The 25,411-nt window shown below is 36.6% G+C and overlaps 1 protein-coding gene across 1 annotated transcript in view; it reads left to right on the plus strand.

Annotated features, from left to right (window-relative positions):
* The window catches only part of LOC141325258 (rho-associated protein kinase 2-like), a 62,129-nt gene that overhangs the window by 22,434 nt on the left and 14,284 nt on the right, over window positions 1–25,411 (plus strand). The window contains exons 2-13 of the mRNA XM_073833825.1: window positions 13,859–13,940; window positions 18,786–18,886; window positions 19,878–20,015; window positions 21,313–21,573; window positions 22,698–22,842; window positions 22,933–23,071; window positions 23,167–23,258; window positions 23,772–23,931; window positions 24,063–24,123; window positions 24,242–24,253; window positions 24,348–24,476; window positions 24,565–24,792. Of these exons, the coding sequence (XP_073689926.1) occupies window positions 13,859–13,940; window positions 18,786–18,886; window positions 19,878–20,015; window positions 21,313–21,573; window positions 22,698–22,842; window positions 22,933–23,071; window positions 23,167–23,258; window positions 23,772–23,931; window positions 24,063–24,123; window positions 24,242–24,253; window positions 24,348–24,476; window positions 24,565–24,792 (1,548 nt within the window). The remainder of the gene's footprint in view (window positions 1–13,858; window positions 13,941–18,785; window positions 18,887–19,877; window positions 20,016–21,312; window positions 21,574–22,697; window positions 22,843–22,932; window positions 23,072–23,166; window positions 23,259–23,771; window positions 23,932–24,062; window positions 24,124–24,241; window positions 24,254–24,347; window positions 24,477–24,564; window positions 24,793–25,411) is intronic.

The raw sequence follows: 25,411 nt of genomic DNA on the forward strand, positions 1-25,411 counted from the left end.
GTAAAGGCAAAGATGACCAGAGTAATAGTAACGAACTCGCGCATACCTAATGTATTCATTCTTGTATATCGGAGTCGTACATTAGGCACGCATAAGTCCGCTGTTGATTCACAAACTATTCATGCTTTCGGTGCTCTGATCCATAGTATTTTTGCGTGAAATTTCAAAATATTTGCATAGTTTTCAAAATGAATGTCCTGTGAGTTTTTTATAATGAATGCTTACCCATAGAGGTGGATCTTGTAAGGGTCAGTGGTGTTTAAGCACATATGAGCACCAGCAGAAACAGATTTACAATGTATTTACTGTATTTTTCATTTATATGTTTATTTTATAATAAATACAAACAGCAGATATTCAGTCACTTAAGAAAGAGTACTCTGAAGTTGTGAAGAATGTCTGAATTAAATAATTTAGGTGCTTTAAATCTGTATATGTGTATTCATGTTAAAAAGTTAGAGCAGAGGATTTTCTTTTAAATTCAAAAGTATAGCTTTAATTTAAAGTTTGTTTGATTTTTTTTATAACATGCAGGAGAAAAATAAAAAGGCAAAACTAATGTTTAGGTTAATAAAAAAGGTTAAAAATTAAACACCTTTAGAGAAAATGTCAGGCATAGGGGGGCCTTGCAAAACTGACCCGAGAAGAAGGGGGCCCTGATATAAAAAAGGTTGAGAACCCCTGTGATAAAATAATATGTTGCAATCTAGCACTGAAAATAAACATGTTTAATATATTAATGTTTGACTTTTGTGTTTGTTGTTGTTTTTTTTTTACTAAATCGGAATCGAAACTGGGAATCGAAAAGAATCGGAATCGATAAGTGGAATCGGAATCGGAATCGAAATCGATAAAATTCAAACGATACCCACCCCTACTACTTATAAATACAGTAATCATTACTTTATTTAGGCAGAATAAGTTCATTGTGGTTTCCAAGCTCATTAATGTTAACGTTAGCGGTCTTCCACTGATAGTGGCATTAGCTAGCTTTGTGGTTAGCTAGTCTATGATGAGCCATAATTTAGCAATGGATAATGTCGTACTGCAAATTGTAAAACATACATTTTCAATATAACCAAGGAGAGATGATACGTCTCATTGCTATAACTGTCACGCTAGGGGTGGGCGATATGACCTAAAATTAATATCACGGTATTTTTCATCTTTTGAACGGTGACGGTATAATATCACGGTATTATGTTCCTGGTCTTGATCAGATCACAAATATTGTCTCTGTTCTAGAGCGATACTCTCAGAGCCCTTTCTGTTTTAGAGTGCCATCTTTCAACTACCTTTTGGTCATTGAAACGGTCCAACTCAGGCCCTTTAATGCTGACAAATAAGGAGTTGGTGGAGTGAATCCACTGAGATGTGGCTTCTCCAGTCAATTTGCTTCATTGAACTGAAACCCCTATGAGGTAGTGCCAATAGTTCAGCAAGTAATAATGATCAGCAAGATTTCTGTCTTTATTTGTATAGTGTTGTCCATAAAAATGAGGCTCAGAGGTGCCATGAGTGCAATCAAATCTATAAATTCATGTTGAGATTAGTTTTTTTTTTTTTTTTTTATAAAATTTGGAATACACAAGTATTTAAGATTTCAATAACTGAAAGGATCTGCCAGCAGGTGGCGGCAAGACACTGAAATTAATTACTGAATCGTATTGTTCATTTGATTCGTTTGAACACAGTTCATTCAAGTGACTCTCTTTATGAATGCGAAATTGAATCATTTGACTAGATTAGTTTAAAAACGCACGTTCACTTATAAACGAAGCACCGCTGTGTTTGATTGGAGAACTGCGCTTCTTCATTTAAACACAGCAGTGTGACTTATTCCAGAATAAATTTTGAAAATGAAACTGAGCAAAATCGGGTAACGTTATAGTGTTATTCTCAGTAATGTAAGTCACTTAATAATAACTTCTTGTTTATTTAACGGCTGTAGTAAATTAATATCTCATTTACAAACTCCCATAAAAATATTAAAAGCTGTCCCTCATCTTAGTTTGCGATATCACAAAACTCTATTATAAACAACGACGCTCTCTGTACTGCGATCAATCTCTTATTTACTCTCTCTACACACTTTGTTGATAGAAGGAATCGTGAGATATGTCTGTGATACATTACTGTGCTGTGAACCTAGACAGGTCGGCGTTTGGCTTTCCGGTGCATTTTGAACTTACACAACAGGAACAAAGCGGCGATGGTATTTATCTCCGCTTATTCGCGCGAGTGATGGGAAAACCTCCCGCGGACAAACTAGAGTGAGTGACGCCATGCGCATGGTGTGAACGCACCGACTGTATGTGCGCACGTAATTGACAAACGGTCGCAGGCAAATTAAACTTGGGTGTAGCTTATTATTTAGAATGAGCTATTATTGATGTAAATGCAGCCGTTCAAGGCACATAATTGATTTATTACGGTATTGACGGTATTAGAAAATCCATGTCGTGGCGCAATGTCACACCGGTGTTGACTATGATACCGGTGTACCGCCCACCCCTATGTCACGCTATTAAAGAAATACTTCAGTCTCATTGTCAAAAGTGAAAAGCACAGTCAGTCAACTACACTGTAACGACGTAACGTAATTACTAGCTAATTCCGCTTCACTCTCGGCTTATTTAACAGCAGCAAAACTGGACATGATAGTCACAAATTTTGTCATGCTTATTTGAGTTAAGAGAACTGATGGGGATGTTCTTTTAATTGTTATTCAAGCAATGTATGTCTCGTGACCAACTCACCATGAACAACTTCACCGATGATCTCACTCGCGGATAACTGGCTCTCTCTGCCCGACTCTGGCTGGATCAGCAGGTTGCAGGATGTGTGGCGCGTTATACACGAGTGTTGCCAACAGGGACGGTGTAGAGTGCCCTCTGGTGGACAAACTATACAACACCAACACTCATGACATGGTTGAAGGGTGTTTCATCCGTTTTTATTTTATTTTTGAAATATTCAATTATCGGCCATTATAAATGCCGATACCGATAGTTTGGAAAATGCCTAATATCGGCCTGCCGATAAATCGGTCGGGCTCTAGTAAACTCAAAAGCCGCTTTTCCACTATCGGGCCGAACCGTTCTTAGAACGGTCGGGTACAGTTCCAGTTGTGTTTCCACCTGAGCCTGGTACGGCACGGAACGATTACAAACCGTTCTCGGCCCGGAATTCTCGGCACGGTTAGACAACCGTGCTGAACCGGGCTGGTAAAATGCGTGTGCATGACGTCGCCACGCTGTTGCCTGGCTACCAGTTTCTTTATGGCTAAGCGGATGCGCAGTAAGCAGATACGGTAAATATAAATATAAATGGCTGAGACACTTTGGTCTGTGGATGAAACATTTGCGCTAATATTGATATTTGGACAGAAAGAAAAATTCAAAAACAGCTGGAGGGTGCAAAGAGAAACAAAAAGTTTTTAAAATTATAGCGCAGTGTCTTGCAGAGTAGGGCATTAAGAAAAGTTCAAAACAGTGCCGGGAAAAAATAAAAAAACTCAAACATACATATCACATCCAAAAGGACAATAACAGTAGAAGCGGGGCTGTCTACTCTTGCGTTCCCAAGGCAACGACTTGACGCATTTGTATTTACATTCCAAAGAGTTCCGTTATCTGCACCACAGTGGAAAATCAAACCGTATCTGTGCTGACTGGCCCGGATCGGCACGGAACAGAACGTTTAAGCATTGAGAACGGTTCGGCCCGATAGTGGAAAAGCGGCTAAAGTAAGGGTTTAAACTTTCATTTTGAAATTGTGATGAACAGTAAGCAAATTGAGAAAGATCATGATCTTGTAGGTTTATAAATGTTTTACCTTACAAATCTGATGAAATGGTGCAAGTTGCATTCTCAGATGAATATTATAATAAGCTCAAACTCACAACAAAGTGCAGAGATGAAGTTTGAGACGCTCCACACATGTAAATGATAACAGTTTGTGTAGCAGCATTTACTGTGAATGGAGGCGCTCTGACATGCGCATATATTAAACCTGCATCACGTATACTTATTTATTGAATTGTAACGTTTGTGAATTTTTAGTAGCATTATGCTTTATTATGATTTTTAAATGGGTTTAATATGTGGAAAGCGCTTTTTTTTTTTTTTTTTTATAATTGAGTACTCGAATCAAGGAATTGTTGCAGCCCTAAAAACAACTGTCCAGAAGTTGTTGTTTTTTGGGTTGGTGCCCACCACAGATGCATTTCTTTGATCAAAACTACAGTAAAACACCTTTTCAATGCAAAAAAAATTGAAAGGGGAATCAACTCTTTCAAAAAAAGTTGATTTTGCCTCTTTGTGTGTGAAAACAGAGTATCGACTCGTGCTCTCTTTTGCCTCGTCTTGTGCTGGAAATCACCTGAATGTGTAAATTGGCAAGACAAAACCCATAAAAATTATATATTTTCACTCTGTGATGATTAAATTTAGTAATTAATCTGTAAATCACATGTGTGTCAAACCGTGGTGCCTGGTCAAAGGTTCAAGGTTCTGGATCAAAGATCAGTTACGATCTGTTTAACCCCTAGAATAAATCGATTTGTGACCCTGGACCACTAAACCAGTAATACGGGCCCATTTTTTTAAAATTAAGATTTATACATATTTATACAAGCTGATTTAATAAGCTTTCCATTGATGTATGGTTTGTAGGATAGGACAATATTTGGCCAAGATACAACTATTTGAACACATGGAATCTGTGCAAAAAAAAGTTTTGATATATTTATGGTAGGAATTTTACACAACATCTTAATGAAACATGATCTTTAAAAAAAGATAATGTATTGTTGGCTATTGCTACAAATATACCCGTGCTACTTGAGACTGTCACATTTTGATTTAAAATCTTTGAGGTTTTGATTTTTGTGTTGATAGTTTTGAGAAATGTGTTGTAGCTTTCAGGAAATGACTCTTAGCAAGTGTGAACAGTTGTCAAATTCTGATGCTAGTGACACACCAATGTATCTGCCAGACCAATTAAACAGCACAGTGTTTTGTTTGAGATTATCAGCATTGATTGAAAACTGCTTGGTGGATTTACAGAAGTGCTAGTTCCCTTTTTGACTGTTCCAAAATCTGTCAGCATCTTTGTCAATGGATAATAACCCTGTCTGATCAAATGTTTGTAGTTAATGTTGAGTAAATATTGTGCAACATTTTGCATTTAATTTCAGCATGTCCCATTTGTCATCATAAAAGTTTATTACGTATAAACATTGATGTTATATCAGCCATCTGCCACACTTGTCTCTGGATACTGGCATCGGCATCAGTTCAGTTGAAGTGTTTGGTTTCCTAAACTGCTCTTAAATAAATACAACAAGCTGTGTGATGTGAGAAAGGATTACGGAATAAAGAATAATTAACCAGGTTGCCACATTTGGATTGGGGCATGTTGTCACTTGCTTTACATGTTGTGATGTCTCTTGTCCTTTTTTTCAGAAATGTTAAATTTTCTATATTACATTTTTTTTTTAGATTATCACTTTGTTTATATTAACCACATATTTTAGCGAGAATAAAAAAAAAACTACTCTGTTGTTTAGACTTCAGATTGTGTTACTGACTAATGCGTTTTTCAAATTGCCAAATATCAGTCTGCTAATCAGCATGTTATCAGTATACAGCTAATTGTTACACACAGGGGAGTTAATAAACTGAGAGGTTGTCAGTTACATGAGGGTTAAAGTGTGAGAAGGAGGAGTGTGAGAGCGAGAGGATGTCTGCGGGTTTAACTGAAGCGTGGATAATCATTGGTCATTATTGCAGTTAGTGTTGGAGGTTGTGTGTGTGTAGGTGGGAGTGACTCACAGTGTGTGTGTGTGTGTGTGTGTGTGTGCGTGTGTGTGTGGTAATGTTAAAGTGTTGAGATGCAGTATTTTTAACTCCCACTCATGTTTCAGTGTTTTCATTCGCCTTTTGCATTAACATGATTTTCATGCATGTTTCATAACAACGATGTTGTTGTTTTTTTCATTAATGTGCGAGTCTGTAACTCAGAATTATAAATCATAACAATACATGTGATCACAGTCTGTCATAAGTCACTTCTTCTTTTTTTTGTTTTGTCATTTTGTCTGTAGTTTGTATCTGTAGATTGACAGTTTTTGATCTGTTTTCCCAATGTAATGAAAATCTTAGAGGACTTGTCAGGAGAAAAAATTAATCTGATTTATTATTTTATTTTATTCAGTCTGTGGAGGCTGAATGTCAAGTTTTCAAGTTTAACCGTTTGCATAGTTTAAGGTTAAGTGTTAAACTTGTCTCAGGTTAATGTGCAAAATGGCACATATTAGTGGCTCAAAAATTACACACTTTCTAGTTAAACTTTAAACAAAGCAGAGGCAAACGTTGCAACTCTGTGTGTCTGCTGGGCTGAATATGGAGCTGCAGGTTTAAGCTAAAGGTCCTATGTGCGTGTTTGTACAGGTGGGTTACATGTGTGTTCACGGCCTGTCCAGTAATGGTGGCCCCTTATATTTTTGGGCTTTTCAGCATACCTCACACCATCTTTGTTTTAAATGTTTACTTTGGTGTGTTTTGGTATGTTCTGTTTCATGTCTCTGATGGCTGTATAGAAGCAGGGGCCACAGGAAGAAATGATGTCATCTCTAAACTGCACCATGACACTACAGCAGTTTCACTGGAGCCTCTGGTGGCAGGTGTCATTTCCTGCCTACAGTATGTGTGCTTTGAGATAGACAGTGTGTTTTTTCCTTAAATAGAAGTTTTATATTTGAAGAGTTCTGTGCTGGGAAATGTGGTGATGATATGGTGAAATGTAACGGGCACACACGAGTTCAGTCAAATGTCAGCTCTAGTCCCATGATGCCATGCAGTGTTTCCTACAGAATTCAGCTTTTACTGAATTAACAGATTTAACTGATTCATAAATTCATTTAAAGGGAACCCTTTGTTTTAAGACTTGTATGGCTTAATGTAACAAATGATGTCTCTTACCAAAATATGTGGCTGAGAACCCATGAAAGACTTCACTATTTAAAAAATCCACATTGTTTGAAACATATTTTGGACTATCAATGATGTGAAATATCTGCGCTCAGTGAGCTACTGCTGCTACCTGCTGCTATTTTCACTGCAACACAACTTGAGAAATAAAATACTGATAGAATGCCACATTGTGCGGCTTTTGGTTGTAATATTCAGTAGAAGGGCAACAAGAGAAGTGACCTAAGTGTTCTGCTTTTATAGTGATAAAAAGATAGTAGCAAACAATGAGAAGATGACTGTGGACGAATAAAACTTCCTTACAAATTAGGGATGCTCATTTCGGTTAATTTTCCTGACCGACAACCGCTGCTCGTTATTCGAACATTAACCGTTAACTGATCAAATTTGAATAATAAATTAGTTTAAAAATAGAACGCACTAGTATCTGTGATGATACATAAAAAATACAAGCAAATGTTTTATTTCAACGTGCAAACAGCAGCATACAGAGCAACGGAGCAACAACAAAAACTGTATTCACATATACACAAATTATCACGCATCAGCAGTGCTTCTGAGAACAGAGAAAATCAGTATAAAATATATAAAAAATATTAAAATAAATAGGCCTACACTAACTATATATAAATTTAATAACTACCTAATTAAGCTGACAAAACTAAAACACACCGAATCCTTCTATGTGCTTTGAAGAACGGTACCAGTCTTGTTCTTCCCGTCGGACATAAAAATATATAGCGGGCCAGCCTATCCCTCAGTGTACCTAGTTTTTAACATGTCGACATGCTGTACAGATAGACTGGAACGCTGCCTGTTAACTGTTAGATCCGCGACAAAAACACCATCACAAAAATCCTTTCAATTTGCGGTTCGGGAGTTCTCATCCATTGGTCATATGGTGTGGAGACGCGTGTTTTTACAGCGTTCAGCAATAGCCAATCACAGACATTTGATGATCGCTGTGGCCAATCGGAGGCGGCTAAATTACAATCCACTCACCACTCAAAGTGCCGGTTTCAGTTTTGCTGATTTCTACACATTCGCAAACTCTCTCATTAAAACAAAGAAAATGTAGGTATTATATAAATAAGAGATTAATTGTGCAGTGTAAAGGTTATTTTATTACTTTTTATTAACTTTTTGGGATTGCGATGAACTACAGTAAATGAGTGACAGCTTTCCAGTGATTGTAACGGGAGCGCCTATTGCGCACTTTCTAGACTATAATCCATTCAGAATTTGAATACATTTACTCACGGATTTACTCTCTGATAACCCAATATTGCCACTTGCCATTGTGTTGCATATAATACATCAGTTAACTAAGTGAAGGTGAAGTAGGTGTTTGCTCAGCGAAATATGTCTGTACAGCCACACTGCACGTGTGTAAACAGATAACTTATGTATAGCATTATTTTTTTCTTTCACCATGCAGCAAACGGAAAAAAAAAACTATATATAAAAAAACCTTTTAAACCGTTTAACTGATAGTAATAATCGGTTAAAATTCTTGCGGTCGGTTAACGGTTAAACGGTCAATATGAGCATCCCTATTACAAATGAATGAGCTTACGAATGGCAGAGACAAGAAATGCTAGATGCCATCCTGGCAGGATGTAACAGGACTCTAGACTAACTTTTTGCACTGGTTGCACAAAAGTTAGGTGCACCCCAAATTTTTGACCACATTGCATTTAACACAAGTTACAAGTCCACTTTTTTTTTCTTTTTTCTTTTTAAATCACTGTCCATATAGGCAATATTGACTAGAGTAACTAATAATCTGGTCAACATAAAGTTCTTTATTTGAAGCACAATTCTACAAGACTGAAAAAGTGTTGGTGCTTGGCTCGTACTCAATCGTATGTGACTCATTATCTAATGCTGTCTTCGGACCAGGGCTTGGCATAACCTGGGAGGTTGATGGCTCCGTGTCAGAGCATTGGTTATGATTTTCGGACGGATCAGGTCTTAACTTAACATTCTTATCGAAAAAGTTGTCGATTGTTCTATTCATCTTCTCTCATCATCCGTGGCTACATCAACTCTGTTCTGGGCCTAGGCTACTACTCACCTCTATCTGTCTGACTGCAGCACATGCATTTTCAACACACACGTACAAGAATATCTGGACCACGGCCAATCAAAGTGGGGGGGGGGTCCGCCCTTCACTATCTCTGATTGGTTTAGACCACGATATGGGCCTAATGTATGTCTGTTGAACCACAGTCGCTTTTTTTTTTTTTTTTTTGGCCTTGAACGGCCAGTGCGACCTCAGATTTTTTTTAGTCGCACCATTGACAAATTAGGTCGAAATTAGGTCTAGAGCCCTGTGTAAACATGCTGATGCTTGTCATGAAGGAGAAGGAGTTTATCAGCATGGATTTCACTCAATGTCTGGAGCGTTTAGACTCCTGGGGAAAATCAATGGTACAACATTTGGTTTAAGCCTATGCTTACTTCCATTTGCCACCTGTAAGCTCTTTCAGTAGCTGTGGTCATCGTATCAGTATTTTATTTTCAGAGTTGTGTATTCTGTTGTGTATTGTGTTGTGTTGCGGTGGGCAAAAATAACAACAGGTAGCATCAGTAGTAGGGCTGCACGATTTGGAGAAAAAATCTAATTGCGATTTTTCTGATCAAAATTGCGATTTGCGATTTAAAATGCGATTTACTACTATTTCATAAAAGAGCTACAGGTTTGATATGGTGGTTTTAACAGCACCAAAGAAAGACCAAGCATAATCACAAAGTATGCTACACTGTTCTACTGTTTATTTAAAACCTCTTAAACATTGTTGCCTTTTTTAAAATAAAGTTGTCAGTTATCATGACAAATTAAGAAAATAACTACAGTATCTTAAATAAAATAAAATTAACAATTAAAATTCTATAATAAAATATAATTAAAATCTTAAACTTTTAGGAATCCAAACACACTGTAAACAATTTTACATCAGTAAAACACTTATGATAACCTACATTAAGAGACACTTTGTTGGGAAGTTGAGCCGCTGCTCCCGCTCATCTTTTCCAAATGGCGTTAATGTTATTTGCTCAGTACATTTAGTAGAGACCTGCACTCCTACGGGAGTATAGCGGGACCCGAGGCAACCGACTGCGGCGCGGGACAAAACTTGATGGGCGAGTGCGGCTGTTCGGGACGCGGGAAAATAAAATGATTCACGGGACCCCCGCAAAATAGAAATATCTGAAAAGCAAAATATTGTTATTCATCTATTGCACAAAAGCAGCAAGAACAACTAGTATACAACTTACAGCTATGATTAGTAAGCACAAGGATAGGCAGTCATCAGAGGTGTTTAAGTTAGAATCCACTCACTGCTCAAACATTCTTGCACAGTGCTGAATATTGCGTGCTCGCGAATTAAAACACACAAAGTGTAGACATTGTGACAGATTCATTGTGCATAATATTCATTGTGTTAGAGCTTTATGAGATCGCATATGAACTGAGATGTCAACTTTAGCTTTGTCCGCTTGCATTCTGCTATGGATACACACAGTAGCTCATGCTTGCTCTTCTGTTAAGAATAACAGTGGTTTGTGAATGTTGATGCTTAGCCTATATAACAAATATTTTATCAGGAGCGTTTATGCTGGGGTTTTGTGAAATTACGAGATGTTACAAAACTTTCATGTAAATTCAATTGATGTACTGAAAAAAAACTATGTATAGGTTACTTTTATGCGGGCAGGAGCGGGACAAAACATGAATGTCGAGGCGGGAACTGAACGAGATAAACATATTTCTGCGGATGCGGGACTGAAAAATCTGTCCCGTGCATGTCTCTACATGCAGTGTTAAAATGCCCCCTATTGGTTAAACTCTGCATCAAACGTAATATAAGCATGAAGACGTAATATGCACATGAAGTGACCTGTCAAAAACGACATATGCTTGTTACCACATTTGATAATCAATCGAAATAATCGCAGCTCTTGCGATTTTGAAAATTGCACCCTTTCAAATCGCGATTTCGGTTTAAAAACGATTAATCGTGCAGCCCTAATCAGTAGCTTACAGAACGCAACCATTTCACATCATTATGGCACCCCCCGTAGTCCAAAATATGCATATAATGATGTGGAGTTTTTTTTATTTATTTTTTTAATAACGTAAATCTTTCATGGGTTTTCTACTACATATTTCAGTAAGAGACATCATTTACATCATAATAAGCCATGCATGTCATAATACTCTGTTCCCTTTGAAGAACTGTCTCTTAGATTGGCTTATGTTTTCTTTTGCAAACAATAACCTTTTTTTTTAAAATACATTATTGGTCCCACTTTGTTTTAGGTGTTTTAACTACTATATACTAGGTTAAAAAAAGTACTTGGGTTGTATTGCATATCGCTTTTGCTGCTGGGACACAGGTGAAGGTTAAGGTTTTATGCTATGGTAAGGTTTAAAGGAAAAGTTCACTTCCAGAACGGAAATTAACAGATAATTTACCCACCCCCTTGTCATCCAAGATGTTCATATCTTTCTTTCCTCAGTCGTAAAGAAATTATGTTTCTTGAGGAAAACATTTCAGGAACATTCTCCATATAGCGGACTTCTATGGTGCCCTCGAGTTTGAACTTCCAAAATGCAGTTTAAATGCAGCTTCAAAGGTCCCTAAACAATCCCAGCCAAGGAATAAGGTTCTTATCTAGCAAATTGATTAGTTATTTTAAAAATAACTTATAATTTATAAACTTTTTAACCTCAAATGCTTGTCTTGTCTAGCTCTGCGATGCGCATGCGCATGCGTACTCTGTGTACTCAGGTTCAATATGGTTAGAGTAGGTCAAAAATCTATTTTTCTCCTCCAATTTCAAAATCATCAGACCTTCTTTTTTTTTTTTTTTTTTTTTAAGGGCATTTGACCTTTGCACATTCACTTTGTAAATACTGGGTCGGTACTTCTGCATCGATGTAGAATGGTTAGGCTTAATAGGTAGGTTTTAATTACATGCAGGTGTTTGTATGTAATAAGTACAATGTAAAAGCATGCTTGTTTTAGCATGTTTGTTAAATAATTTAAATGTTTAACAAAGTAGTTAAAGACACTTAATGCAAAGTGGGTTCAAATATTTCTTTAATACATTTATAATAAGAAACGCAGTAATGACATTGTTAAAGAAGTCCATGTGACACCAGTGGTCAACCTTAATTTTACAAAGCTACAAGAATACTTTGTGTGCAAAGAAAACAAAAATAATGTCTAGATTCAATTTCTTCTCTTCAATGTCAGTCATTCGTTCTGACATAGAACCCAGATGCGCTGAGGCTTGTTTACAAACAGAGGAATGCACATGTATGCGTCATGGTACTTTTGTGAATCACATGCATCAGAGACTGACACAGAAGTTATTTTTGTTTTCTTTGTGCACAAAAAGTGTTCTTGTAGCTTAATAACATTACAGTTCAACCACTGATGTCACATGGACTATTTTATCAATGTCCTTACTACCTTTCTGGGCCTTGAACGTGTCAGTTGGGTTGCTGTCTATGCAGGCTCAAAAAGCTCATCAAAAATACCTTAATTTGTGTTCCGAAGATGAACAAAGATCTTACAGGTTTAGAACAACATGAGGATGAGTAATTAACGACAGAATTATCATTTTTGGGTAAACTATCCTTTTAATTTAAAAAAATAAAAAGCTATATAATATATCACCCTGTCCTGCTCTAGAGTGAAGTGAGAAAAAACAGATGCACTTGTAAAGAAAGTTGAGTGAAGATTATGCAGTAAAGAGTAGAGAACTTTTGTCAGTTGTGAAAAAGCGAGAGGAGGGGGAGAGGTGTGGCTGCTGGACATTCCGAATGCTTTTCCGGTAAGGGTTTCCAGCGAGACCATGCCTGGTATGTCGGTCACAACAGACCTGGTCTTGCTTCAAAGTGCTTTACAAGCGCACCAGTGCTGTAACTGCTAAACCATCACCTCAGTCTGCATGTGCAGGAACAAATCTATGGGCCTGGTGGTCTCAATGTCTGCTTAATTGTTTTAAATGCATTTCCGTTCATTATACGCAAGCATTCCCTCAGGACAGGACATCATCCAGATGCCCAAAAAAGGTGAAGTGTGCTTTGGGTAACACAGGCTGTAATAAAAAAAGAAAAAAATGAAGATAAATGACTTGTCAGATCAGGTTTCAGCAACAGAAGTGGATGTTCTTTTATTATCTACTGACTGTAAAGCCTTGCTGATTTATCAATCTTAATTTCTTCAGGCTGGAAGTTCTGCCTAGCCATTTAACTTCCTGTCCTTGAAATATGCCTGTAGCTCATTCCACTCAGGGTTTAAATAAAAGAGTTACCACTCAGCAGTTGTTTTTTTCCCAGATAAATAAACATTTTCGAAACAGTAACCAGATGGGATTGGTTTTCTAAATTGTTGGATTGTTTAGCTACAATTATTTACATAAAATGCATCTTATGTAGTTTTTTTTATTGTCTGGATGTGGGTTTGACAAAAGTTCATTTGCATGTATCCAGAGTGATTTATATTATAATAACATTGTTTAGAATTAATGGCATTTCTAAGCAATTTAGCCTATATGATCTGAGTTTTTTCATTTATTTATTTTTTACATTAAATGGGATGGCAGCAGCACTTGATACAATATGAGAGTGCATTAGGTACCAAACTTATGACAGATGTCAACATAAGTGAGAAGCATTGTAAAAATGAATGCAATTAGAAACTACAAAAGAACAGTAGATCATTTGATTCTCAAAATATTTTGTAAATGTTATGCAAGAAAAACAGGCATGCATGTATGAATGCTATTTGCAAGGAGACTGTTATTTTAATGTTTTACTCACAGTGTTTGTGTTTTTGTTTCAGGACTCCATGAATGCCCTGGTTTTAGATTTGGACTTTCCAGCCTTGCGCAAAAATAAGAACATCGAGACCTTCTTGAACAGATGTGAGTATCTGCTTTTAAGAGGACTTGTTTTTCTCTGATTGTTGTTCTGTTATTCTGTGGGTAAAGGAAATACTTAATGGTGGCATCAGGTTTTACAATGAGGCTGCTTCCTGCTACAACATCAACAGCGTTTATTTAAATTGAATTGTTTTGAGTGGCTCTTTCTAATTTGGGCCCCTCACTTCACAACACTGAAGCTCATCACATGAATAATCAACTGTCAACACAAACCGTGAAAACTGCATTTTTGTGTGTTTGGTATGAAGAAATAACTCGCAGGTGATGTCATGGAGGATTTTAATGCACTTCCAGTGCAGGTCATGGCAGGACACTTGTGGCTTTAATTTTAACTCTTACAAGTTTCAAATGTGATTCATAACTGCATCAATTGTGTATTAATAATGTAATACTAAAAAAAAGTCACATTTATGAATATCTACAGGCATTAAGGTAACTGTAGAATTGTGCACACACACTCTCATAAACTAAAGAAGGCTTAGTAAGTATTAGAGTAAGTAGGTATGGTAATACCAGGTACTGTAAGATTATCTCCAGTCTTCCTGCCTATTGCCCAATACCTTAGGATAGGCTTCAGCATCCTTGTGCTAGTTCATTAGACAAGCAGTTTGGACAATGGATGGATGGATTCTGCCATAGATCATATTTTTCATATTTAGATCATGTAGTATTCACTTTGTTTTCATAAGTTACCATTGAGATTTGTTTAAATTCATTAGCCAGTACTATGGCTGTGTGAACGCATCTGTGCCTGTGTTTTCTATTCATGCGCTATTAAACTTTTGATTAATTATCACATTCTGTGCCGATTTTGTTCCTGATTCTGCCTGTTGTCATGGAGACTAGTAGGGCTGTATGGACATTATAATGTTTGGTTTGGAAGAGAGAGTGTGACTCAACAGTCCTCTCATCCAGACTGTGAACTCTCTGCACTGGCCTTTGATAATAGTCATTGCTGATGTTGATGTCGCACTAAACATGCTTAATGTTTTGATGAATAACTACTCAACTTTACAGTAGACACTGAAGTTTAATGTGTTTTTTGTGAGGAATCTATTTATCTATATAGATTAGGGATGCACCGAAATGAAAATTCTTGGCCGAAACCGAAAAAGAGGAAACCAAGGCCGAAAACCGAAACACCAAAAGAATTATGCCAATTATTAGTACCATTGCATTTATGGCTATTACTGTGTACTAATTTTACTAAAATCAAGGTATTGCAATTGCGTAAATTAATATTAAAGTTTCAAAGAATAAATCAATTATATTAATTTAAACAATTATTATCAATCAAGTATTATATTACTTAAATAACATATACATATATTTTACTGCCTTTGTTTAAATTGTTAAAATTTTTATAACACATTATCTTGTGGATCCATCAGTTCACATTTACAACTCTACGTCTTTCTCTTCCAGCAGGAGGCGCTATCAGAATGGTAAACAAAGCAGCGCAGCAAATGACTTTGAAACGTGCAGCGCTCATATTTATTCAATGGATAGCCTTTTGAAGTTTCATCAAATTAAGAGCTTTATTTAAGTCTTTCAAAAAATAACCCTTACACAATAGTAGGGGACTAAATTAATATCAGCATATGAAGTATAATCGCCTCTTATTGTCTCTGAGAGAATGCACGTCAGATGCTGAAAGCACTGTCAGTTTTTACTTTCACTTTAACATATTGCGCAGTTTTCACGTTGCTTGTGTGATATCCATTGGCTCACTTCCACAGTTTAAAACATAAATATTTATAAAAATACAGTATATAGAAAAGACATCTTTAAAATATTGTGACGTAACACCAACGTAAAGCCATTGTTTTTCACTCACTGAAAGCCACATCTGTCTCGATCTCTGCTCTCATCACTGGCTGCCCGCACGACTGCAGACACACCCCCTCTTGAAATTTCGGCATTACAAGTTTTGCAAATCGCTATCCATGGGTCTTTCTCAGATATACTGAAATACGTCCACACCGCAGAAGTGTTGCTTCAGACAAGCACGTGCAGGCTGCGGTTTCTGTTTGCATCAACATACTGTTTCGGCCGTGTTGTTTCGGTGATAAAAGTCTTTCGGACGAAAACCAAAAATGCTCTTTTGGGCCATTTTCGGCCGAAAATTTTCGGTGGCTGAATATTCGGTGCATCCCTGATATAGATAGATAGATATAGATAAATAGGTAGATTAAAGTTGTGTTTTGGGCCATTATGCTTTGACACAGTATCTGTCAAACGAACTAAAACTGAAGCACAATATGGCTTAATCCCTTCATCAAATGTGTTTTCGATTCGTGTTTCAAAGCGAAGCGCACACTTTGTTCAGACTATCAGCTTGTGATCCTGTGTTTTCCGTGCCTCAGAACGGCTCTGTTCACAGTAAATGCAGTGAAGTCATTTATTGCATGTGTGGAGTTTTCCATCAAAATAAAAGCTCTACTGTCGTTTCCGTCAAAATAAAAGCTTAAAAGTGCAGTATGAATTGCTGACAGCCAGCGGTTTAAATGGGTAACGTTACTGCAGTCTAAATTCTAAAATATGTCTTTCAAGTGTAGAAATTAGGAAAGAAGTATTATAATTTCTCTACTGTAGTATAAAGCAAAAATTATAAGCCTATGAAATATTCATTTTTATTTATTGTACAGTGCAATTGTTTTACAATATGTGGCTATTACTGTCATAGGTCTAACAATCACATAAAATTGTTGTTGTTGTTGTTATTATTATTATTATTATTATTATTATTATTATTATTATCATCATTATATTCTAATTTGTTCGGCTTCCTAAAACACCAGTGCGTGTATATAATTTAGACTGAGACAGTATACCACAACTAAAAAGAGGGTTGAGTCCTCTTTAAAGTTCAGGTACAAGTCAATTATCTGACTTAAGTTTTCTTAGTTAAGAACATGGGTTGGAGTTCTTAATTTTGAACTCTCAAAGTGCATTAGATAAAACAATTTAGCTTTAAAATGTACAAAATTGTAATTTTTTTCCAAGTGTTCATTTGTCTTTTTTTTTTTATAAATATCGCAATAAATATTGTATTGTGGACTTCATATTGAGATTAGGGCTGGGCGATATGACAGTATATATCGTTACCGCAGAATGAAATGTGTACCATAAAAGAATTTTTTATTCCGTATACCGCGAAATGTAAATAAGTGGGCGTGGCCAACTCACGTGCAGAAGCCCCAAACTTGGCAGAGACCTGGGCCCTGGCGACGAGATTGTTGCTATATCTTTTTAGACTGATCAGACTTACAGTTTATTTATTATTAAATTTTTTCACATGAAAAATTTCCTATAGACTTGCATTGGCTGAGAAAAAATGCCCCCTCTAAAGGAGCAATTCCACTCCACTCAAGAGCGGTGACCTCTTACCTACTTTCACTTTTGCTTCAGCGCCTACATTCTGTGTACGTACTCACAAAACTAATTTGCACGCATTATACCGCCCTTAAAAATGATAATATTCCAGCGATTTCATTCCATCCACCCATAAGAACACACCAAGAGCTAAATTCAGCTGTTTGTGAGCTGTTTTATTCTAAACCAAAAGTAGATCCTTCATCGCGTACATTCTGTGTACGTGCCCACAAAACTACATCATTTGCACGAATTTGACTGCCTTTAAAATGTAAATATTCCAGCGATTTCAGTCCATCACATCAGAACACATCAACAGCTACATTCAGGTGTTTGCTAGCTGCTTTATGTAACACTTAAAGCCTCTTGTCGGCTTTCATGAGAACGTGAGCTGACGGCTGCGCTCTGGAATGCTGTGAATGTTACTGTGGTTCATAATGCTAATGTTGTCCACAAGAGGGGGCCACAGGATAACAGATCTCAATTCAAAGACTTTTTTTTTTTTTTTTTTTTTTTTTAACAGTGTTTCATTTAGAAGCCAGATCTCCGACACACAAGTGCTCTGGCTCTTTTGCCCCAAGGCTGCCCGGGTTGGCTCTCCAAGCCAACATTTAAAGTTTGTTATCGAACTTTAGCTTCTAGTTTATTATATAAAGCCCTTTTGTATATTTTCTGGAATAACTACCTATATAAAAAACTATATCGTGAAAGATATCGTTACCGTGAAATAAAATTTTGGTCATACTGCCCAGCCCTAATTGAGATATTATCGTATCATGAGATTTTGATATTGTTACATCCCTAATAGATAGATAGATAGATACGAATATATAGGTATGTGTGTGTTTGTGTCTATGTGTTTAGATGCTTCCATTGTCCCCACCAAAAAGTAACAATAATAACATTGATAACATTAGATTTATGCAGATTTATGCAAAAATTTACTCAAAGATATTTAAAAACACTTCAGTTAATTGGCCAATAGACCTTAGTCAGGTTAGATGTCATATTTAATTTAACACGAATGAAAATGAGGCACTGAGGGATAGACTTACAGTCTTTACAGTGGTGACTGTATAAAGGTCCTAAATCATGTAATTTTCACAGCTCACAACAAAATGGAGTCTGTTTTATGGCTTCTGAAATCTGAAATTTTTTTTGGAAAGACGTTTTGTCAGCTGAAAAATCGTTATGTTGTTAAACAATAGTACAGTCCTTTGAGCGCATATACTTCTATCACTCACAGCCTCTTATTAATTAATTCCTGTCAAAAATTAAAAATAGTGCCAAGCTCATAAGGGGCTATTATGGATAAAAACTGGCCAATTAATAATTGCCATTCTATAAAAGTCAGTCATAACTATTTACAGACCTGACAGGTTACCAGAAAACAAATTCCAGTTTTTCATGACATGAGCAAGGAAATGTGATTTTGATATGTTGTGTGTACAGATGAGAAGGTTATGGGCCATATGAGGGAGCTCCAGATGAAGCCAGATGATTTTGAACGAGTGAAGGTGATCGGTAGAGGGGCATTTGGAGAAGTCCAGCTGGTAAGGAAACCGTGTTTGTGAAGGAGAATTTCAGGATGCATTTAAACATATATGTGTTGACTGCTAAGAAAATGTACAAACCTTTCCCATTGCTGCTTTCTGTCATGTTTGGTGTGATATACCTTTGGCTAGTTTATGACTAAATTTAGTGCATTGCCAAGAACTTCATTTGGACAACTTTAAGGCGATTTTCTCAGTATCTAGATTTTTTTGCACCCTCAGGTTCAAGCTTTCAATGGAAAGCTTCTTTTTTCAGCTTTCAGATGATCTATAAAATATTAATTAAAAAAAAAGAACCTTATGACTGGTTTTGTGGTGCAGGGTCACATATAAGTCACGCATACACTGTTAAATCAATCTGTAATATCAATAGGACATTATATGTTCCTTAATGCATCTCATTTTGACAGCACTTTGTTAACGCAGAATGAGATTAATTGCAATGTTTAAATGTATAAATAGCCACACTAACTAAATGTAATGTGTCTGTATGGATATGTTAAGTGTGTGCACTTGTACCAAATGCTGCAAGCAGTTCTGTTTTGTTCCTGTTGACTGGGACCTTATGTAATTGTGTATTTACATGTCAAGTGTATAAAAGAAAGAAAAAGCGTGTGTAGTTTTGTATTGTGTCGTCACTCGGGGTGTGGGTTTGTGATAGTCAGGGGAGAGATGCAGTGGGATGCGTCTGGACAAGCCTGCAGACACAAACAACATGATTACCCAGTATTCTCCTCTGTCAGTTGTCTGACAGGGGCTGTGTGGGTGCCTAAAGCACAACAACAGAGGGTGCTTTAAAATATGGCTCGTCTGAGTCGGAAGTCAAAACAGCCTCTCACAGAATGTTTATTGGTTTTATTTTTAAATCGTTCAAGGGGTGAAGCACAAGGACTGTTAGAAATTGAAAATGCAGTTAAATAATGCAAGTTTAATGTTCTCGCAGAAGGTCTGTGATGTAGATTTGTGATGATCTGGTTGTGTGTTTGTGTAGGTTAGGCATAAGGCCTCTCAGAAGGTGTACGCAATGAAGGTGCTCAGCAAATTTGAAATGATCAAACGCTCAGATTCTGCGTTCTTTTGGGAGGAACGTGACATCATGGCGTTTGCTGACAGCCCATGGGTCGTACAGGTAAGATGCGCTGAAAATCTTGCAAATCTGCAATGTGGAAAATGTGGACAGAATCGCAGAATCCAGTAGTAAAAAACATGATTTTACAGAATTTGAAAGTTTGGATGTATTAATCAAAAGTAGGTCCTTACACTCCAATCAAACCACGAAATGGATTGGTATTTGTAAATATTAAGCCCCAAAAAGACTTTTTAAATATTAATCCTGCATTAGTTCTGCGCGTCTCTGTGTTAATGAATGGCGCAGATGTTTTGTTTACTACTGGTACTAAAGTGCGCAAGACGCTTGTGTTGATTTCAGCGTCTGTCATCTCACTATATGAAGACATAAATACATGATTAACATCTCAGAAGTGCTCTGAGAATGCTATATTAGCATTCTGCCATTTCATTTTAGTAAAACTAGCGTCATATCATGTACACACAGTAATTTAAAGGTATTCATGTTAACCAGTCAAAATAAAAGTTTGGTTTAACTCGAAGACATTGTGGCAGAAACACATTACCATTGTTTAGCAGAATGTATGTAATACTACTACTAATATTGTATGATTTTTCAATGAAAAAAAAAATGGAATTTGGGAAAAAAGTAAAACAGAATTTTGAAAAAAATAAAAAATAAAATGTATTTTATAGGACCCTAATTAAATATCACATGACTATCCAGTATGCAAACCATCATTCATAAATTTACGGTCAGTAAGATTTTTATTTAAATAAATTAATGCTTTAATTCAACAAGTATGCATTAAATTGATTAAAAGAATCATTATTACAAAGAATTTAAAAATATCATGCTTCTTGAGCACCAAACCAGCATATTAGAATGCTGAAGAGCTTTGCCATCACAGGAATAAATTACATTTTAAAAATATAAATGTAGAAAATAATTACAATTGTAATCATATTTCTCAGTATTACAGTTTTTACTGTATTTTTAATAAAAAGTAATAATAAAAAAATGTATATTTTTACTGATTAATTTTATAGATCTTACAATCATATTTCTTAAAATGAAAACAAAAAAGTATTATTTGTGAGTTGGTCAGATCAACTTTCTGCATTTTAAATTCTAGATTTTAAGCTAAAACTACTTTGCATGAATCTATTTTTTTATTAATTAGCTAAATAGCTGGCTGCACCAATTAAAATGATACAATTTGAATTGGTTAATTGGACCATAAATATATTCTGGGTATGTTTGAGCACAATCATACACACGCATGAATAAGTAAATAAATTAATACTAATTCTCTCTTTCCCTTTTTTCCCTCAATTCTTTTTCGTCTTTCCCTCAGCTGTGCTGTGCGTTCCAGGATGACCGTTCTCTCTACATGGTAATGGAGTACATGCCAGGAGGAGATCTTGTAAATCTCACCAGTACGTATGACGTTCCAGAAAAGTGGGCAAAGTTTTACACTGCTGAGGTTGTGTTGGCTCTGGACGCCATCCACTCCATGGGCTTTATTCACCGAGACGTCAAACCAGACAACATGCTGCTGGACCGCTACGGACACCTAAAACTTGCAGACTTTGGGACCTGCATGAAAATGGATGGGGTAAGGGGAAAACTGGTTATTGCAGTAGTTCATTTCAGTCTCTCAGCTGTTCAGATTTTGGCCAAGCATTTTCACCCTGAGTGCAGGGATTTTTAGCCCACCCTTGGACGTAATTGCATGACAAATATCTTGAACACATGCCAGTTCTTGTTCAAACTCCAATGACCAAAGAAAAGCTCAGCCTTCCTATCATTCCTTTATGGCTGTATGAGGAAGACCTCAGGTGGGTTCAAAAGACATAGGGTCATACTGAGGCTAAGGAGCTGTTGCATTTTAAAAATGCTTGTTTTATCTTTATTGAAGATTAAATGTGGCCAGATCAACTTTTTCCCCATTTGTACAAATAGCTTGGTTGTGTTTGATGAACTGACATAACATTGTGATCCTATCCTGTATGTTTTCTGCTTTATCTTTATCATATGTGGTAATTATAGAGCAACAGCTGTAAAATATAGGCTGTATAGGTCTGAGGTACTTAAATGTTATGGGCTTGGTGGAATCAAGAGAAAAAGTCATAGCCATAAAAACAATAAATCTAACAATCAAACAACAATCTAAAATGACAGATATATCAATGTATTTCTATTTATTCGACAACAATCACCGCTGGGAAGGTAGATATCAGATATTCCCTGTGTTTTCAGGGGCATTGAACTCAAAAGGAGATAGGCCTAGAATAGAAGGTTATGAAATGCATCAAATGTTACATAACAGATACCAATATTTGAAGTTCACAACAGAGACATAGTTTTTGCCCCACACTTGACACATCTGGGGCATTTTTGTCACTTTCATTGCCAGTTTTCCCCTCAAGTTCTGGTTAAAGTCTGACCCTGGCATTCAGTACCTCAATCCAGCCGCAAAAAAAAAAAATAGGCTGGACATATGGTTTAGTGATATTATAGTGCCATCTAGAGTAGAGATACAGAACTACACACTGAGAAAAATGTACATATGAGTATGTGTGCTAAAAACAGATTGATACTTACAGAAGTTCTACTTATTAGAAGTTCTCTCAGATTTATGGTAAATTTTTGTAAATTGTATATATTGCCATGTATAATTTCTAGATCTAGACTTAAAAATCCCATCAATTGACTCATTGATTGATTGATTGATTATAGACGGGGATGGTTCATTGTGACACTGCGGTCGGAACTCCTGATTACATTTCTCCAGAGGTTCTCAAGTCTCAGGGAGGGGACGGATACTACGGACGCGAGTGTGACTGGTGGTCAGTGGGAGTATTTATCTACGAGATGCTGGTTGGTGAGTTGGGAATATGAATGTGTGTGTTTGTCTAAATTGTGGTATTTGTGGTATTGGTTTATTAAATAATATAAATGTTTGTGTGTGCAGGTGATACACCATTTTATGCCGATTCTTTGGTGGGGACCTACAGTAAGATTATGGACCATAAGAACTCTCTTAACTTCCCTGATGACGTTGAGATCTCTCAAGAAGCCAAAAACATCATCTGTGCCTTCCTAACAGACAGGTGAGCTTTAGATGCACAGATTTCTGTTCCATATTGCTAGGGTTCATGCCTGTCTGATAATGTTTTCTGTGTTTGTGGATGCTTGCATTTGGTAGGGAGGTTCGGCTGGGCCGAAATGGTGTAGAAGAAATTAAAAGACATCCTTTCTTTAAAAATGACCAGTGGACCTTCAGCACCATTAGAGAGAGTGAGTAAATCACATCACACCTCATTACGTCATTACTTAATATAGTGGTGGCCAAAATTATTAGAACACGTTAGCTAAAAATTTGTTTTAAGTCAGTTATTTTTATATTTTGCTGTAATGTGTCAGTAGGAAATATCAGTTCACTTTTCCAAACATTTATTTTGCAATAAATTGTAAGAATCCAGTGAGATTTTTGTTTGAATAAGGAGTTTGACAACAGCCAGTGCTCTACAGAGAGATCTGATCTCATCATCATCCAGTCTGTCTGGAATTACATGAAGAAACAGTTCAAATTAAAAGTAAACAAATTGAAAATAGAAAACAAGAAAAAATTCAAAAGTTCTAAAACTGAAGTAACTTTTCCAATGTTACCTAACTAAAAGCAAAGCAAGCATATGAGCTGGACATGAACTTTTCCGAGCAATGTTATCTTTATCTCTGCTATCTTAGTTCCCTTTATATCCACATTTATAAACACACACAGTGATCTGTCTTTGTCCATTCTCTCTCCAGCTGCAGCACCTGTGGTTCCAGAGCTGAGCAGTGACATAGACACGAGTAATTTCGATGAGATAGAGGAGGATAAAGGAGAAGTGGAGACCTTTCCCACACCCAAAGCCTTCGTTGGCAATCAGCTGCCCTTCGTGGGGTTCACCTATTTTAAAGAAGACCAGTAAGAGATTTCTTTTTTGTCACTTTTGTACAATAAACTATTCCTTGGTACAGTGTAGGGTCTGCACTTGATGTCCTGAAGCTAAACTAGTTGATAACTACTGTCAAAGATTAACTGATGTTTTTGTGTAGGTTGTTGAATGGTGTTAACTGTTCAGCTATGAAAAAAGATCACCTAGCATCCAAGACAGAGGTATGGCACAGAGACCTTTATCAGTGATCAGAGACTAGATTAACATCATACAGTAGTCAGTGATTAGAGAATTAAAGTAATTAGTGTTTTTTTTTTCTTTCTCTTTTTTAACCCACAGGACAATATAGCAGTAAGTGTTCACACTTTCTCTGCTTAATACACATCTTGTTAGGTAATTAATCAATTTCAGAGATTGATGACAAATTGCTTAATTTTCCACTCAGCTCCAAAAGAAACTTCACACTCTAGAAGAGCAGTTCACCAATGAAATGCAGGCCAAAGATGAGCTGGAGCAAAAATACAGAAGCAACTGTAGCCGCCTGGAGAAGATCACCAAAGAGCTTGATGAAGAAGTGAGTTGGGTGTTTCATCTCTGTGATCTAAGCAAAGTTGCATGTAGGAACATACAGTAATCTTACCGCTTTGCACGTGTGTTTATAGATAAATAGCAGGAAAGGGTTGGAGACGACTCTGAGACAGCTGGAGAGAGAAAAAGCTCTCCTGCAGCACAAGAGCGTAGAGAGTCACCGCAGAGCAGAGAGTGAAGCCGACCGCAAACGCGGCTTGGAAAATGAAGTGAACAGTCTGAGGGATCAGCTGGATGAAATGAAGAAGAAAAACCAGAACTCGCACATATCCAATGAGAAGAACATCCACCTGCAGAAACAGGTTTGTGGGTTTTGGATGTACAGTTGAGGTCAAAACTTTACCTACACCTTGCAAAATAAGATGTTTACATATAGTCCATAAGAGAAATTAATAGTTGAATTTAATAAAATGACTTAGTTCAAATGTGTATATATGCTTGATTCTTAAAAATGTTGTTACCTGAATGATCCACAGTTTTTTTATTGATAGTTGTTCATGAGTCCCTTGTTTGTCCTGAACAGTTAAACTGCTTGCTGTTTACTGAATGATTTTGAGATTCATCTTTTCACACTGAGGACAGCTGAAGGACTCATGCAACTCTTACAGAAAGTTCAAATGCTCACTGAATCTCCAGAAGGAAAAACTATGCATTAAGAGCCAGGGGGTGAAAACTTTTTGAATTTGAAAATCAGGAAAAATGTGACTTATTTTGTCCTTTGGAAAACATGGAAGCATCTTCTGTAGCTTCTTAAGGGCAGTAGTAAATGGAAAAAGTATGATATTTAGGCAAAATAAGAAAAACGTACACACCTGTATTCTGTTCAAAAGTTTTCACTCCCAGCTCTTAGTGCATAGTATTTCCTTCTGGAGATTCAGTGAGCATTTGAACCCTCTGTAATAGTTGCATATAAGTCCCTCA

The sequence above is a fragment of the Garra rufa genome, chromosome 2, assembly GCF_049309525.1.
Source record: "Garra rufa chromosome 2, GarRuf1.0, whole genome shotgun sequence".
In the NCBI taxonomy this organism is placed as follows: Eukaryota; Metazoa; Chordata; class Actinopteri; order Cypriniformes; family Cyprinidae; genus Garra; species Garra rufa.